This window comes from Equus przewalskii, chromosome X (assembly GCF_037783145.1).
Source record: "Equus przewalskii isolate Varuska chromosome X, EquPr2, whole genome shotgun sequence".
In the NCBI taxonomy this organism is placed as follows: domain Eukaryota; kingdom Metazoa; phylum Chordata; class Mammalia; order Perissodactyla; family Equidae; genus Equus; species Equus przewalskii.
In genome coordinates, this window is record NC_091863.1 from 15060446 (window position 1) to 15079519 (window position 19074).

General features: G+C 44.6%; 1 protein-coding gene across 9 annotated transcripts in view; it reads right to left on the reverse strand.

Moving 5' to 3' along the window:
* SH3KBP1 (SH3 domain containing kinase binding protein 1) overlaps positions 1-19074 on the reverse strand; it is a 315045-nt gene that overhangs the window by 57257 nt on the left and 238714 nt on the right. For all 9 annotated transcript variants that reach the window (XM_070603477.1, XM_070603481.1, XM_070603483.1 and 6 more), the window contains one exon: positions 10303-10410. In XM_070603477.1, the coding sequence (XP_070459578.1) occupies positions 10303-10410 (108 nt within the window). The remainder of the gene's footprint in view (positions 1-10302; positions 10411-19074) is intronic.

The following is a 19074-nucleotide window of genomic DNA, read 5'->3' on the forward strand; positions in this document are numbered from 1 at the left end:
GCTAAAATAAATTCAGTCTGCAAAACAAAACTCTGATGGACAAATGAAATATCATTTCCCCCTTTCTAAATTTGTAACAGCCTTCTGGAAAAAGCAGGGCTCAGCAAAAATGGCCTGAAACCAGCAAGCACAATGGTACTCCTACGCTGAAACCGCATTTGCAATTAAGATTTAATCTGCTGAATAACCAAGCGATTCAGAAAGAGTTGCTGGGACGGCTGTAAATCAGATCTGCTCTGGATGTGGGACCTTCAACAAAATGCAGGCTGAGGGGCCCATGCAGCTGGGTTAGGGTTCGAAGCCTTCTGCCCTTTTCACCCTGAGGCTAGCAGGCCATTTGTGAGGCCCCCCACAGACCAGCTGTATCCTGGAAACAGAGATGGTGGTTTTTGCATATCAGCCACTATTTATTTTTCTCTCACACCCTGTCACGCTGTAGGTGACGAGGCAGCAATGCAATCAATGGCATTCATCCCTGAACTGGTTCCAGGGCATCTCCTTGCTCAACCTGGATTGACTGTAGGAAGAAGATGGTCAGGCTGGACTTGGCAAACGATTCAGGGGCCGAGAATCCAGCCAGGGCACAATTCTTGGACACCATTCTTGGACAGGGGAGAGGGCGGCCAAAGGCAAGGAGAGAACCATCTCAGTATCAAAATCATTACGGAAAGATGGAAATGGGGAGGGTATGAGCATATAAACCATGTCGCTGCTGATACTTCTCCTGGCCCTCTCTGGGCATCATATACTTGTGATTTTAAAAAAGCTCCATGAACTCTCTCCTGCACTCTGAAAACATACCTCTGTGACTTTCCCACAGGGACCAGCAAAAGCCCCCACCCATGCCCGGCTCCGACCCACCAGTGCCTGATGTAGTACCGGGCACGGGAAGAAATGGTTTTAAGTAAAACCTAGAGAATGTGAGACCCACAAGGAACTTTCTCAGGGGGCATCACAGCATGTAGGCTCTGGATTCAATGAGATTTCAGCTCTGCTCTTTACTAGGTGGGTGACTTGGCTGAGTTACCCCGAGTAAGCAGCGCAGCACGGTGGGCAAGAGGTGGGGCTTCAGAATCCCATGCTCGCTACAAGGCCTGGCTCTTTCAGTTACTGGCCGTGGACACTGGGCAAGCAACTTCATCTAGTAACCCTTCTCATCTGTAAAATGGCAATAATATTACCTCCCTCTCAGGAGGAGATGGTTTCCTAAGCAGAGGGAGTCAGTCAGCACTGCCTCGTTTAACTCTCGTGACAACTCTATAGGTAGTGATATTATGATGCCCATTTTGTAGATGAACTTATTGAGGCTTCAAGAGATGAAGTCATTTCCCAAAGTCACCAGGCTCTTAAATATGGTGGAGGGCTGTGTGACCCACAGGCAAGCAAGCTCTTAACCACTGTGAAGAGTCCATCCTGCCAGAGGGAATCCACAAGACAAACCATCACGTGGCCATAAACCACACACAGAGTTGACAAAAGCACAGGGAACCGCAGTATGTTAAAGCTCAAAAAAAAAAAAAAAGAGTATCAAATTGCAGCTACATTATGAGCTCAACTATGTTACAATATATAGAGACAAAGAAAAAGACTAGAAAGAAAGTTTATAGTGGTGATCGCTGACTAGCAGGATCATGGGTGTGTGTAAGTATGTGTGTGTTCACTTCTTTAATATTTTTCTGTACTGTCTACATGAGTACAAACTTTATTATTAAAAAAAAAAGAAGAAAGATGCTCTAAGGGGCACCTCGCCTTGCATACTGCAGACAGGCCCTCCACCAGATGGATGTGTTTCTGGCTCTCAGATCTTACGCTCCTCTTTCCCCTTTGCCAGCCCCTTCTAGCTCTCCACCCCGACTCCTTCCTTTTTCTTCCTCCCTTCTCTGTCTGTGTATAAATTAGACTGGGGACAGATGTTGTGTTTACCTAATGAAGTTATCGTTGACACTCTGCCAATTAACCTTCCTTTACTTCAGGATCAGAGTAATTTCTTATTCACGAAACTGCCAACACCCTGTGGCCTAATTCTTCCCAGCCAAGCCCCAACAATGCCTACCCCGTGGACATCTTCCTCACACCCTGCTGTTCAAAAATTTTTATAACCAATTTCATATGAGCCTCCTCTTGCTGAGGCCATTTCCCCAGTGACCCGTCTCAAACCACAGGGCCCCAAATAAAAAAAGACAATTATAAGGCATCACATTTTCCAAGATTGCTGTGCAGAGAGAAAAACCCTTAGTGTTGTGTCAGATTTGGCATGTGGCAGACACATGAAATGTGACAGGGCGGAGCGGAGGGGCACCGAGAGAGAAAGGAAGGGGTGTTGTGCTGGCAGACAGCGTGTGAAAAGTGTGGTTACGGCAAGCGTGTGCTTGAATGTGGTAGAGGAAGGAGGCAGAGGTGTGAGGTTCTGCTGGGAGCCCTGGCAGTTGTGGTGGCAGGTGGGGCGGTTTGGAAAGGAAGGGACGGTTTGTGAGCTGTCTGTCTTGCATCCACCACGCTTGATCAATGCTGGCGAGGTGCCTACTTTGCTTATCATTAGCAGAGTAGCTTTACAGGTTGTCTTTTGTTCCCCCCACCACCACCGGACTGACTTCATTCTCTGAGTCCCTTAAACTTAGACTTCTTGCTGCCTCAGTTGAGAATTGATGCCACATTTTCCAATAAGACGTTTTTTAAGGTAATTCTAAACAAAAATCAGGGCCAGGGTTCCCTGTAGCTCTAGACCACCTCCCAAATGATTAATAAAGAATTACACCTGAGCCTATGATGAATTTTTCTTTTAATGCAACAGGAAGACAGGGAAGTGAGAACTGAGAAGGCAGACTGGGCAAGTCTGTAGCAAAATGTGACGGTAAAAAATTCATCACAGGAGTTTATGATTCGCAAATAAAAAGATGTAAGCATATCACTTAGTGGATTTTCCTCCAGATGTCCAATTGTGACTGGATAAAGGAGACAAGGAGACAGGACCCAGCAGACCCCCATGTTAAACAGTAGGTCAACGTTTTCTCTATCGAGTTTACCAGCATTAACTAGCTCCTATAGATGTGCAGACAGAAACATCCTTTCAACTCAGGTGGGTATTTTAAGTCATGAATTTTTAAAGGCACTTGTTCTATTTATTCTCTTTATGCCTCCCTCCATGGTGAAAACAAAATGCTCTGGCTCTAAACTCAGGTGGCTTCCACCTGCTCAATTTGTAGGTCAATGCTAAAAAGAGAGGACGTTAGAGCTATGCATGATCGTAGGGGCCCCTTTACAGCTGAGCAAACTGAGGCCTAGAGGGGCCATGTCAACAGCTAGGTGGTAGCCAATGTGGGCCCAGAACTGACATCTCTCAATGTCTAGACCATGGCAATTCATTAAAGAAGAGCCAACATGAAAATGTTCATAACAAAATCAATGAGCCAACATTTTCTGGGAGAGCAGAACGCCTTCCACGGTCTTCACATATGCAGGGTACACAGGCCTGTGCATGTGCACGTGCGTCTGCCCATGTGTACAGTTGTTGGCTTCGACAGAGAAGCAAACACTATCCTTCAAAGGATAAGGATATATTAACTAGATTTGATTTCTTAACATTATTACCAGGAAGGAATTAGAGCTGAATATTCTGGAGTGAAGACAGCAGAAAGGCAAGTTTTACTTCCTGCTGAAGGATTTCAGAATTGACTCTGCCTTTGTTTGGCAAGTCTGGCCAGTCCCAAGTGAAAGAGCTTGTCAGCTGGCTCAGCTGTCCTCCCTGGCAGGAATTCTCATTGGCTACTTGGCCACTTGAGCCAGTTTGCCTTCAGAGCTCTGGTCCCAGACATGTGGTTTGTGAACGTAACCAGAGAAGCATACTCCAGATGGCTGGGTACCCTTTACGGGGGCTTTATTAGAGGAATATGGTAAGGTTCTGGAAGCAAATTTTAGCTTAATTTTGAGCCTTGGGAAGCCCTCCTTCAGGCATCCAGCTAAGTTCTCAGGAGGTGTATGTGTGTGAGGCTGGAGAGGAGCTACAAATGGACGGTTCCTGACCAGGGCACCCCTCATGGCTCTAGAAACACATGGGGGCCTCCACTCCTCCCTTTTCTCCCCTGTTCCTGGTAGAGTGGCAACACCTTTGAAGAGCACGGCTGGGGCTATGCTCAGGGTGATGACAGTGTCTGTAACTGCCCCTCTGCACCCCATAGAGTCCCTAACACAGGAGATCCCTGGGAGCCACCACAAAACCTGCTCTTGGCAAACTCTCTCTCGAGTTTCCTCTCCTTAGCCTCTGGCCTGGTGGCCTACATCCATGCTCTCCCTCTTGGCTGGGCCCATCCAGACTGCCAGACTACTGGGTAGGCACTCAGGGTTTGGTATTCAGCTTCTTCCTAAGATGCTCTATCAGGTCACCCCTTTGGCTCATCCCTTCACTCCATCCACCCTATCCTGAAAGTGATGCCTTGACTCCACATCCAGACGGAAGGACTTGGGCCCCACTTTGTCTGGGAAGAGGAATCTGACAAGGGGCCTGGCTTCTCCCTGCCCCAATCTCTACTCTTCCTCCTCTTTCATACTTGTACAGGAGAGAGCAGCAAGTAGGCCAGGAGGGACAGAAGGAAGGGAAGATACACCTTGTTACCAAAGGACAAGGGATTCCTGAGTGCAAACCACGTACCAAGCATGCTGCTATGGACTGAATGTCCATTGAATGGACCCAAAATTCATATGTTGAAACCTTACCCAATGTGATGGTGTTTGGAGGTAGGACCTTTGGGGACTATTAGGACATGAGGGTGGAGCTCTCGGATGAGTGCCCTTAAAAAAGAGACCCGAGAGAGCTCCCTCACCTCTTCCACCATATAAGGACACAGCAAGAAGTCAGCCATCTATGAACCAGCAAGTAGGCCCTCAAATCTGACCAAACCTGCCAGTGCCTTGATCTGGGACTTCCCAGCTTCCAGACTGTGAGAAATAAATTTCTGTTGTTTATAAGCCACCCAGTCTATGGTATTCTGTTATAGCAGCCTGGACTGACAAGATGCATGCTGTTAGGCCCCATGAAGGAGAAACTTGGGACATGGGCTTTGCCTTCAAAGAGATCACAGTTCAGACAGAGAAATGAGAGAGAATCACTTCAGCAAGGATATATTGGATGAGGTACTCAACTGGGAGAGTACAGGCGGCAAGTACCAACAGAGAAGGGAGAAGGAGCACCATCCAGGCCACCTCAGGGAAGCTCAGTTGGGGCTCCTCATTAGGCCAGTATACCTGGAGACATTAACACCTTGACAACCCCCATCTCTGCATGTGAAATTACCCAGAAAACTAAATGTACGTACAAATAATGTCATAGGTGGATTTTTTTATAATGTTGTTTTAGAAGCACATATTTGTTTCTTTTTGGAAGATCAAAAATGGAGAAATAATTCATTGGGCATCTTTACAAATTAGAAAGAATAGTGATTCTCAAAGGGCTGAAGGAGATGACTAGGAACAAAGAAAATTTCAGCTGAGGACAGTTTTATAAACTGGGTTGTCAGATGATGAGAGTTAAGGTAAGGGGTCTCCTAAGATCTTGGTGAAGAGAAGGTAGTCATAGTTAAACCAGCAAAATTCACCTACAGTGGATTAGCCATTATGGGAATCCAGCAGGAGACTTCCTTTCATGTTAAAGTTTGGAACCTACAAAACTCCTGCTGAGTGATCTAGAATGATCTTAAGGTTGGCACTCAATTGTAATCAAGAACAAGGGAAACATACTTGATTGTACCACGATGAGTCTGGAGATTGATGATGAACAGGAAGGGTCTGGTAAGCCATGAAAATGGACAGTTGCTGAGGCCAAAGGTGCAGTGCTCTTGCAAGCATCATCTGGGCTTAGCTGAATTCAACACACAGTTCCCTTGGCACATCTTTCCCTCTGATGCGTGAGGGGACCTCGAGCTACACTTGCAAGACCCTTTGTGAAAACAACTAGCTCCTTTTCTTGTTTTCACTCCTTGCTCTCCCAGAAAGCACCAAAGAAACGAGGTTTCCTATAGAATCTGGCTTCTGAGGAATCAGGCCCACAGGGAGCAAATGCCCAGGGCAGGCAGACCCATGCGTTCCAGATGGGCTGACATTTCAGTTCTGGTTGCAATTAGTAAGCTGGCAGTCTGCTCCTGGTGTAAGTCTCTGTGAGTTGGCAAAAGTGAGGCTGCATCACAGTCACAGGCATCTTTAGAAATCTTTGAGGGCAGGTTTCTGTGTCCCTGAGGCTGAGAGGCGGACCCTTCAGTGTAGAGCATTCACTAAGGAAACATCTATGGGAAGCTTAGCAACGCCCCATTCTTGACATGGCACGAACTCGGAAGAGCCCTCCAGAGCAATGCATATTAGAATAGTAGCACTTTCTTCTGGTGATTTGAACAGTTTCTCTTAAAAGAACTTGCGCCTGAGACTTTAAATCTTTAAACACTATCTTTCAGAAACATTATCTTTCAGAATACCTAGTCTGTTTTTTTAATGACAGTGAAGAGCTGTTCCTGCGGTTCCTGAGAGTCCAAGTTCCCTGTTTTCCTTCAGTAATGATGACAGAGCGTGCACATTGCTTCATCAGAGCTCTCAGAATATTTCATCTTTCCTTTCTGATATTTAATTTTACAGTCAAGGCTCAAAATAAACAGACAGCCATTGAATCTAGGTTCTCTCATAAATAGCTTACATAATTGCTCTAAAATATGCACCAAGAGATCAACGGGTGCTCTCAGGGAATATCTTGTGAAAAAGCCCCAAAGCATTTGTCACCCTGGTGACAGAGAATCTGCTGAGCACTCCCCGAAAGAAAGACCTCCAGGAATTCCAAAAGGCCCTTTGGTAATCACCTGAATCCACACCCCAGCAGAAAATACGCCAGCCTCGTCAGAATGGCTTCAGCGATGCCTCCTGATTCAAGAAGTCTGCTGTTGACTAAGTGCTCTTTGCTGCTGTCTACCCTAATCATCACAGATCAGCCTCTTTTCTGGGTGAATGATTGCAACCCCAGCCACTGGCAAGACAAGATGGCATCTGCTGGAACCAGTGGTAGCATAATGTTTCAGACTCTGTCATTCACATAGTGTATTTGTGTTAATGGTTCTAATCGTCTTTACACAGTCAACTTAGCAATCGAAAGCCCCATCTCCAGTCAGGTTATCACCAACTCACCACCACTCTGGGTGCAGCAATAAAGGCTGGTATAATAACTGATGCAAAGCTGGTTGGCTGGTTTTATAGGCCAGAGAGGATGAAAAGGATGTAATACTTTGAATTTTCTAAAAGCTAAATGTCATATTATACAATCACATCTCAGCTGTAGGTATTACCTTGTCTGACAGATATGACTATTGTTTCCCTAAAATTGAGTTTTCTGCTTCTTAGGGACAAGGTTAAAAGACCTATCAAAAACATAGTAGTTGCTTGTCTGGGGTTGGAGAGATGCCCATGGGGCCCCAAAGAGCGTGCGTGCATGCCTCAGTGAGCAAGCCAAGATGAGTCTACTCATCACTGACAACTTCACTGTCTCAGTGGAAGTCCTTCCTTAACACATTATGTAACAGAGCAGAGCTTCTAGAAAAGTATGCCATGGAGTCTCTCTCACCTGAGTGAATTTATTGCCCCACTAAAATATGCTAGAAACTAGCAGACAGGGTGCCAAAATGTAGGCAACCACAGGCTTTACCCATTTGTTAAAAGAATTATCCAGAATTTACCTTAGACTTCAAGGTCATACTACTTCAGCTAGAACCAAGAAGGTGACAAACGTCTAATAGGACAGTGTGCTTGCTAAGACTCCTTGGTCAAAGGGAGAGGAGTCACCATGAAGGGTTTGGCATCCAAATGCTTCAGGATCTGAACACCTTTTACCAGGCTCACAAAAATCAGTGGGAAGGTGAAACGGGCAGTCTGGATGGCCTCCTCGCTTTCATTCCCTGGGAGAGGCCCACCCTCAGTGTCCTTTCGGAAAGGTCTGGGAGGTCTCTATGGCCCCGAACACCAGATGCACTGCCCAACTCTAAGCCCATGAGGGCAACAACCATATGTACTCTCTACTTCCCATCAACCAGCAGAGTGGCCAGCCCAGAGAACGGACCCAACAAATACAGAGCAAATAAATGAATCAACATGAAACATAATTGTCAGGTAGTAGATCCTGAAAAAATATGAGAAGTAACATGAAAATTATGCCATTCTGTTCTTGCTGGTCTCTACCAGTATATTTTATAAAGCACTAGAATTCTTTTTAAAGGCTATTCATCAAAGTTTTTAGAGGTACTTGCATTCCCAAGGAAGCTCACCAAAACACCAAGATAACTCTGTGTTGATTTGACCAGCCAAAGCAAAAATAAGCAGAGTCAGACTTCCATCATTACTGCACAGCTTTAGCTGGAGCCTTCCCACCCTTGTGGTAATAGTAATTACAAAGACCACAATAGTTAACACGTATGGGGCTTTTACCAAGTACCAGGTGCTGTGCTAAGGAAATCAGATGCATCATCTCAGTTAATTTCTTCAACAGGTTAACAAGGCAGGTACCATTACTCTTGCAATTTTATAGATGAGAATACTGAGGCTTCGAGGTATTCAGTGAATTGACCTTGAACAGAACAAGTAAGTGCAGGGCCAGGATTCAAGCCCGGTCTACCAGGTGCTGCAGCCTCGAGCCACAACCACTACACTCGATAAGCGTTTGCCAAACTGATTCCTGCGTCCTATTGTTTAAAAACATTTACTATCTGGTCATTACTAAGTGTTAGCATCTGCTTCTCTCAGAGATGGATTCTGTCAACTGGTAAGCCACTACCGCGATCCTCATCAGTAAAAATGGCTCAAGTGATTTTGCTTGGTGGAAAATTTCTTTATTGAATGGTAAGCTCCTCTTTGTTCTGTGAATTTCTCCCTCCTAAAATATGGTTGGGAACTGGCAGATGAGGTTGTCATTACTTAGACAGATACTTGCTTCTAGACCAGTGCTTCCCAAACTGTAACGTGTAAACAGATCACCTGAGGATCTTGTTAAAATGCAGGTTCTGATGCATCAGGGGGTCTGAGCATTTCTAATAAGCTGCAGGTCATGCTGATAAAGTGTGGCCCATGGACCAGAAGTAAGTATAAAGGATCTGGAAAACACTAGGAAGCAGAATCCAGATTCTCTGAACCCCAAACTCGATTCCAAGAGAAAATAAGAGGTGTGGAACAGAATATCTTTCAGCTAAACAATACAAGAAAGTAAGCCATCAAAAAGCCTAAAAGGTGTGGCCTTAGGCTTCAAACCAATCTAATGATCTATAGGGTATAATCTTGGTGGGTGCCAACACTACCTACCTTCTTGAATAATTATATCCATTCATCTAAGCAGTGCATACACCATCAATGCTGTTTAGTATCCTTGGCAACCAATCCACTAGTATTGTAGCTATCCTTCCTGAAACTCAGCTCCATGAGAATGGTGATGGGTCAAGGTGAAGTTCATGGGCCAGTAACAGAGCACCCATGGGCATGAAGAGGGCCCAGGCTGGGAAAGGCAGGCAGAAATGATGTGAAAGCCTGAGCAAAGAGCTCTGAGGTGCAGAACAGGATGGAAAAGGCCAAGTCACTGTCCCCTTATAATGTAAAATGCTTCTAACTTTCCAACATTTTGTGTTACATCATCATCAGAAAAATAATTCACCTGGAGTGAGGCGAATAAAGATGGATTAGCTCATTTAAACAATGGCATCGTAAAATGGGATCCCACAAAGAAAGAGAAAGCACAGATCAGAGGTGTGTGTATATATGCATATATGGACGTGTACGTATACACGTCCATATATGTATACACAGACACACATATACACTGTAGGAAGATTAGCAGGTCTTGCTCTGTGTCCTCAGCTTCAGAATGTGCTTTCCAGCCACTTCCACAATATTGGCCACTTCACCACCCCCAAGGATGTGCTGTGCAGGACACAGGCAATCCACTTACCAAATGGAGAACCCAAGGGTTCTTGCCATTTAGTTGGGTGCTTAAATGTTCTAGGTACTGCACCAAGTGCTTTATACACATTATCTTGTTTATTCACGTAACAACCTAGAATAAGGATCACTCTCGCTGGCTGACAGCTGAGGAAACCAAGGCTTGTAGAGTTAATGGAGTTGTTCACAGTCACACTGGGTAGAGGGCAGCCAAGGGCTCAGAACATGGGTCCGCCAGACTAAAATGCCAGCGCTCTTCAACATTACGTGAAACTTCCCCACCCGCATCCCAAGTCCCCTCATGGAAGCCACAATTCTGACAGTGTGTGGAGCACTGAGATTGAAGCCACGAAGACTTACATTGCCCTCTTTTTCAAAGTCGGGTGGAAGTAACTTCACGAAGTTATCAGGGAACACTCCTCGTCTGCCGTTGAGCTCTCCTTCCCACCAGCCTACGTCGATGCAGTCCTAGGAAACAGGAGAGCGGAGAATGAGAAATGGGGCAAGCACCCTCCCCAGAAAGAGAGGTCTGACATCCCTTTCAGAGAGAACGGAGGCCCATTCCTTGAGGCCACTATCAATGCGACAATGGTTACTAAGACTAAATCAGCACAAACCCCAAAGTCAGATGGAGAACAAAAACTTAAGTGTGCTATTGCTGCTGGGTGGGACTCAACAGCCAGTGCTGCCTTTAGATGCCCTGAACCAATAAGATCTTTTTTTTTTTCCTTTAAAGATGGGAGGATATGTATTTTACTCGTTTTAATTTTACTGAAATAAAATTATATCATTAACTGCAAACGTGGTTTAGAAGATATCACATGCACAAATGATCTCTTTGATTAGCCTGTCACAAAGCTTGTCAAAATTAAAAAGGGCTTTGCGACAGTCAGCCAAGCATAAGAAAAGTCACACTTTACGCAAGCTCATTAATGCACTGCTCTCCTTCACCTTCTTTCGATGTTGATGGGGCACAGTTGTCATCATGAAAAGCCCTTCCTCCATCTCAAGAACCCAATGTTTGCTCACTAAATGAATGAATAAATCTATTCATTCTTTCAGATCAAACCTGCTTCCCCCTGAATAATCCTTATTCTGTTTATTGACTCGTCAAACGTTAATTGAGTGCCTACTTTGTGCCAGGTGCTAGGGAGGGAGAGAGAGAGAGCTCAGCCTTTGCCAAGCTTCCATCCTGAGCCTGATAGCCTCATGGGTCTCCTGGGCACTCAACCTCAGCCATAAAGCCACTCCTATTTTTCCCCAAACTCAATTGGTTGGAACTCCGATTTGCTCTAGTTTTGTAATACATCTTGCATTTGTTCTCTGGGTCCAATTCCACTTCTCCACACCAATCCAAGACTTATCTGGCCTACCATAAACTTCCTTGCTTGGGCATTTCTTCTTGCCCAGTGTACGTACAATATATGCACCACTGTCAAGTACACATCCTTGAGTAAAAACTCAATTTCTCAGACTATGATCAACAACTTCCCAGTGAAAGCCCAAAATGAGTGAAGGCTTCCCAAAAAAAGCCAGTAACACAGAGGACTTTTAAAGTTACATCTGAGCAGGAAATGCTGAAGAAAGTGAGGGGATCACGCTTCGGGCCCATGGAGAAACACTCATGAGCCTCCACAGCACCAGTGGGATTGGGGAAGGGGCCAGGAGAGCTCAGGTAGCAGATGGGCAGCTGGCCTCGGGCCTGGCTGTAGAGGCCCCTGGAGGGTCATAGCTTATGTGACTCACTTGTGCCTTGCTAGATCACACATTCCAGCAAGGTGAGGAACACATCTGACGTTTTCATCGTTATAACCCAGCCCATTGCACAATGCCCAATATAGCAAATATTTGTGGAATCAGTGAAGACTCTTTCTAACCCCAGCTCTGTGATCTCTTGCAGTCCAACATTCGGGTTATTGCAGGACAAGATAGCCTCTATCTACGTTAACTTGTGATGATTCTATATAAATTTACATAGGGCCCACGTCGGGTGAGAGGTAAATGATCACCACCTTCCCTTCGCCCAGTGGTATCTGTTACAAGGATAAAACCAACGCTTTAGAAGAGAACGTGGGTTTTGGAAATGGGTCCTTAGTCCCAACCAACATCAAAAACAAACACACTTGAAGCATCAAATTCAGATTTACCCAGAACAAAACAAGGTTCAAAAGACTTATAACATGAGAGAATGTTTATCCTTCTTGGAAAATGATGAGAAGCCCAGGTAAATATTCTGGTCCTGCTCACGTCATACCATCCCCTAAAGAATCTAGCATCAGTCCCCAAAGAAGGGATTCACAAACAGGGATGGTGGTGGCAGAATTTTATGGCTTCTGACTCTGAGATGTTATGTCATCAATGATAGCAGAAAAACTTATGAAGGAGTAGTGGGTGGAATTTCTTTACTCCTGATCCTGAGAAATTAAGTCTGTCGATCCAGAAGGCTTTGCATCTGAGGAAATGCCTGGCACACTTTTTTCCTCATCTTTTTCTGAACAGGTCCTTCTCATCTTCAAAACCCAACTTGAAACTCACCATTAGGAAGGTGACTATAATGAATGCTTTATCTTTTCTCTAACACTCACAACTGTGTTAATTTGCACTTCATGATATTCAATTCAACAAATATCTACTGAATGCAAAATATACTTAAGTTCCTTCTATAAGGCACCAAACATTAAACATGCAAAGAACATGATCCCTAACTCCCGGGAGCTTAGAGACTTATGTGCAAGACAGACAATATTACACAAGGTCTTTTTTGATAACAAGTATCAACCAAGAGCTCTGGTGCCAAAGAAGAGAGAATCATTAACAGCTTTTCAAATAATCTTAAATCTTTTTCATGTGTGAAAGGTTTGTTTATGCGAGGACTGGACTTCCCTCCACATTTATTTCAGATCATATGATACAGAATTACGTCCACAAAAGGCACTCAAATATTGTTAAGTGCTACATTTCTTTTAAAAGGCTTTCTTTCGAACTTTCTAAATGGTGCAAATCCATGTTTCACCTTAGCCTTACGAAGCAGTAACCCAAGAACCAATGTAATGAAATCTTTTGCTTCATAGGTGAGAAAAACCAACAAAGAAAATTTTGATAAGCAAAAGCACATCCAGAATAACTTTAGAACTCCTGCCGGCCTACAGGGGAAAACAGTGCTTATGAAATTATATTTACTATATCCCCATCAGTGGGGAATGGCTTGGATGGCTCCTCTATACTCTCTTTCTTAAGAAATGATTAACAGTGCCAATCACTGCATCGCTCAAGGTAAGAGAGGGAAAGCAGAACACAATATGTCTAACTGTCCTGATTGGTACAAGAACAAAGACAAGGCTCGTGGATGAGAGAAGCACATTCCAAAAAGAAAACTGCCACTGTGACTTAGAATACTAAGAAAAGTGAAAAAAGAAGCTCGTTGCAGGACAGAAAACAGCCGCAGGATCAAGATGCCTGGAGTGGGTTGGAGATTTTCAGAGAACCGAGGCTGTTTTTCTCCCCTAGTGATAGAAGCTAATTTAAGGGAAACAGGAACAATTTTGACAGCAAAAAGAGAAGTGAAAGTAAGTCCTCTGACAAACCAGACAAAAGAACCAGCCTTTTGATGGCAGAGATGAGGAGAGAATTATTCGTATGAGGGCTGTGTGATTCCAGAAGCGTAAAAGAGCAGTGAATTCAATTTATTTACTGAGGACCTAAAACATGTAGGGTAGGAGAGGAATTCAGGAGAAAAAAGATCATCATGTCTTTCTGGGGCTCCCAAGCTCAGAGCCTTGTGGGAGAGGCAGACACAGTGAATCAATATGGCACAGAGACACTAGCAGGAGTGCTAGCCTAGATTTAAAAACAAGTTGGACCAAGAGACATTGGGCAGCCTGGAAGGAGAGAATGAAAGCAAGAAGCAAGGTGATGAGAAAGGTTAAGGGCAGGATCACCAAGCATGAAGAAAGAGAAGAGGGAGAGTAGGAAGCTGGGGTCACAGAAGAGAATATTCAAGAATTGGCACTTCGAGTGAAGGTAGTGCTTAGCTTCCAGGAGGCTGCCAACCAATGTCTACTGAACAGTGATGTGAGGCAAGATGGCACCCATGAGTGACAGGGACCGAATGGAGGGACAGGTTATCAATGACTTGTGAGGCTAGAATGTCATCAGGGTGGAGTGCATGTCCCCAGAGAGGATGGCAAAAGGTGGGGGAAGGAGAGAGGCAGTGTGGCCACAATACTGGAAGATTTTAGGGTGACTTTAGGCAGGTGAGGGGATGGCCTCTGAATGAGGTGGGAGTTTGCGGTGGGACAGAGTAAAAGATAAACATGTAGATGAAGATTTCTGGAACAATGATGATTAGACATAAACTCTATTGGCATGAAAGCAAAGGAAAGCAGACCTGGACCCTCATCAAGGGTCAAGGGAATGGAAAGAATTCTATTTCTCACACAGATGCTCACTCTTCCATGATCAAGTCCTTAAAATGGCCCAAATGGTTTCTCTATGCTTCTTCACCAGGTATATATTACAGTAAAATACGATATTTTTCCTTCTAAAATACAAATGTTTTTCCTTTTAAGGAACGAATAAACAAAACCTTAGGTGTGCTGTACTCCACCCTCTATGTTCTGTACTCTCTCGGGTCATCTAAGTATCTCAGAGAGAAGGGTCAGAGGGAGAGAGTTCAGAGACACCCAAGACACCTCCTAGAGAGAAGGGAGCAAACTTGGGCCGCCTGATACATCAGTGGTCACTAGTGATAAAAACCCCAGGTCTCAGTCCCTTGATACACAGGAAAATCTTCGCGAGGTGTAAAGAGCGACACAACTGCTGGTGGTTGTTACTGTCATTACTGTGATTCTATGGACCGGTCCCAGAGACCATGAGGGACACTGTGGCTGGGAAAGCTTCTTAATTAAGCTCGCATGCATTTGTCACGTGACTCAGCACCACCCTCAGGTGAAAGCCCCTGGCAGCAGCTCACACACTTGGAGGAGGGCCAAGGAGAGAGATGCCAAGGCCCCAGCGTGTGTCTGAGCAGGGAGGCCTTGCCCAGACGTCAATATCATGCCTCAGTCCGCTCCATACTGCCAGAGAGGCCCGAGGGAACATGGCTGAAGTGCTCCACCTCTTTGCACAGCTCTGGCACCAGAGACCAGCTAAAGGCCGCTCCCTGACATACAACCTGTTGGCAGGGAGCCCCCAGTGAGCTCTGGTGTGTCTGCCTCTACTCTAGGCACTTCAAGTATTTAGAAAAGACAAACTTGCCACCTGTCTTGTAAATTTGTTAAAAGAATGAGCCACAATATCATCCTGGGCTCCATTTTGTCAAGAGTGCAAAGCAACATATTAGATCAGTGTTTCTCAAAGCTGGCTGCACATTTAGAATCCCCTGGGGAATTTTTAAAAATCCCAATGCCTGGGCTACACCCCACACCAATTAAATCACAATTTCTGGGGGGTGGGACCAAAAGAATCAGTTCTTTTCAAAGGTCCCTAGGTCCTTCCAATGTGCAGGTCGAGAATCAATGATTTGGACCAATGCTTCTCAAACTTTAATGTGTATACTATCCACTTGGGGATCTTGTAAAAATGCCAATTTGGATTCAATAGGTCTGGGGCAGGTCTGAGATCCAGTATGTCTAACAGGTTCTGCTGGTCCATGGCCCACACTTTGAGTAGCAAGGTTCTCAAAATGGTAAGCTCCTTGAAGACAAGGGATTTTATCTTTACACAAACTCTGTATCCACCAAATACCTAGCACAGTGCCTGGTAAATATCAGTTCTGAATAAATGTTGGCTGAATGGACGAATTGATGGACGGCCCAATCTTCCCCCAGACAATTAATCTATGTCTCTCAATTTTCAAACATTAGAAATGAGGTCAGATTGAAGGAGGAAGAGGCAGGTATAGACTAGCTACACAAGAAAGATTCATCTATATGGTCAGGCTTACCTGCTGTCTGTCCTGAATTTGTTATTTGTTCATAATTGTGGTAGCAACTTAAAAAGTACTTCTAAAATGTAGGCCACATTTTCTCAGACACTATAAGTGCCCTATTTGAGTTTAGATTGGAACTTATAGATTAGAAATAGACATGCTAAAGCAAAAAATGAAAAGATGAAAATGGGTTCACCAGCTGATCCAAATGAAAAAGAAGAGCATTCTGCTCGGTCAATCCTCCTGGTGGTCTGCTGTCCCCACGCTCCCTAGTACCATTTCCCAGAAGTTAGCCAGCATGGCTGTTTTCCACAACCTTCTCTGATGGAAGTCATCATTTGAGGCAAAGGTGAGTGTTGTACAATTTTGGTGTGGCTGCTGAGTGAGCCTTGGAGTACCCTGAGGGAGTCTCACCCCCTCAGCATCCTACCAGCAGTACAAAAAGCACTATTTAATATTTACTAATGAACGCTTTCTACACGGAGCTTTGGGGGGCTGTTGAGAGAAAGCTCCATAGAAGCTGGAGAGCAGGAGCACTCAGCCCTGCCTCTGCTTGTTAACACCTCCCCAAGAGATGCAATTATTCTGCATGGCTGGGATTTCTGCTCAGAATTTCCAGCATCCCCATAAGTTAGTTACTAACGCAGGCTTATCGACATCACAGTTTATGAGGTAACAGGGCAAAAAACAGAACCATGGTCTATTTCAGTGTCAGAAGAAATGCCTGGCAGACCACAATTAATGAGGGAAGCCGAGGAGACAGTCCCAGGGACAAGCTCACTCAAGAAAATGTCACATTTCAAAAAAGTCAACATCCTGGGCTCACTGAGGCTTAGGCAGTCATTCATGGCTTTCTGACACTGGGACATCATGACCTCAAAGAGTTCACCTATTTGTAAAAAATCCTGACTTTTTATTGGGCAATAACTTACAGGCTTTGCTATACTTTTTTTTTTTTTTTGAGGAAGATTACCCCTGAGCTAACTGCCGCCATCCTCCTCTTTTCACTGAGGAAGACTGGCCCTGAGCTAACATCCATGCCCATCTTCCTCTACTTTCTATGTGGGACGCCTACCACAGCATGGCATACCAAGTGGTGCCATGTCTGCACCCGGGATGAGCAACACACAAAAAGCAGTAATCAAGTTTCCTTTTGGTCATGCCAGTATTAATGGAAGCACACACTGACGCCTGAAAACTATATTCAGAAATGTGCCCTCTCCATGTCTTTCATAAGCTACCCATACCATACCTCACATTTTCCTGCTTCTTCATACATATAGCAATTTGTGATTGTATGTTCCCAACAACTGTGCAAGCTACATTGTTGAGAGACTGGATTCTGTTGTCTTCCTTGCAAGACAGTTGAGTTTTGTCATGGTGGGCAAATTACTTGCAGATCAGCTTGACCTATCAAGCCTTGGTTTTAGGTTTTATTAGGTTGGGTCCAGGGGGGTAGTACTATTCCTATGGCTGCCTTTTTGGTGTTCTCAATTTGATGCCACGTGTGTTCAGCAGAGTTTTCCTACTCTGCTTGGCCAGAACTCCGACATCTCCCATCGCTGGTGATTCACTCAGCTCACAGCCCACCCACTCTCTATACTTATTTTCTGCCAGGCCTGGTGGAGTCCTGCCCTAATGATGCACTTAATAGCTTAGTATTTGGCCAAAAGCTCAAGGGACCCCTATATACAGACTTCTGGAGCTCTTTCTTTGCACAGCTCACTCCTCTGCAATTCCTTGCCCTGAAAATCCCAGCTACCTCGGCAGCCCTGAATTACAATCTCTGTTTCCAATGAATCTTCTGTCCAGTGAATCTTCTGCTCTGTTTGGGTTCCACTGTCCCACGCTGCAATTTAGAAAGTGCCCCCAGGCAAAGAGCCAGGGTTGATGTGGAACTCACTTTGTGCTTCCCTTCTCTCAAGGACCACATACCTGTGTGACGTATTGTCTAACGCCTAAAAACAGCTGGGTCATGTATTTTGTCCAATTTTAAAATTGTCTGTGGCAGGAGAGTAAGTCTAATACTCTTTACTCCATCATGGCCGCAACCAGAAGCTACAGTCTCGCTTAGAAAGATGGTTTCTTTAATTAGAGTGAAGTTATTTTATTCTAGATATAATAGAACTTTAAGTTCTATCTTTAAAAGTCTGAGCTATTTCAAGGTCTAATTCCCATAAGAAGTCCTAGAGAAAGAATTTCTGAAATAAGATATATACAAGGGTTTTTTAATTATCCTGGAGTTTCCTTTGCTAGTCATATGCAGCTTTCTCTAACAAGGAAGGTGGAGCATTCCTTAAGGAAAAGTAGAGTGAGTGTTAAACGTCTTTAGATGGAAAAGTTAAATACATGCAGTAAGTTAGTGCCACCTTTTTCAGATAATGGTGCACATATAAAATGATAATATTTCGATGACATACTGCTGGAGGCCAAACGATGTTGGAGGCCATCAATCCAGAGGGGGGTTCCAACCACCTAAGGCCCTTCCCATCCACCCTGGAGAGCTGAGGGGATCACTAGCCTACACTCCTATAATCCACTCATAGCACATGGGTTAGGAAATGCTACAGACGTAACCTCTAAGTCCAGATGTCACTAAGAAATGAGAAAAAAGCTGAACTCAAATCCTAGTCCCCAGAAAGAGAACAGAGCTTCCACAGGCATTATGAGAGGCAGGCAGGCAGGCATCAGGAAGGCCCGAGGGGATTTTAATAGGAGACAACCCAGAGCAGAAGCCCCAAAGGCCTCAGTGCTCACAGCCTGTTTCTCTCTTAGAAAAAGATGCTTCTATCTGGAGCCTCTTCAGAAAATAGCACCCAAATAGATGCTGCCATATTGGCCCAACTCCAGGGTCACCATTCATGTTGGGCACCCCCCTGAGCTGAGGGGCATGGCTGTATAGTTTGTATACAACAAATATAAGAGAACTGTTTGCTGGTTTCATTATTTCATTTGTAGTTTATATAATCTTAAGTCTCACGAAATATATGTGCTTTTAGCCTCTTTTTCTAACAGCTAAATGAAAGAATTTTTACCCCCATAAATCTACTTCAAAAATCATGTGAAAAGGAGATGTTCCCAGAGTGGGCCTTTCTGGTGTATTTGTAATCTGGCACGTGAACGAGTCACACGCAAGATGCAAATTGTTAAGGTAGCACTTTTATATTTTTTTTGTCAAGTATGTGAAGTTACGTAACAATACG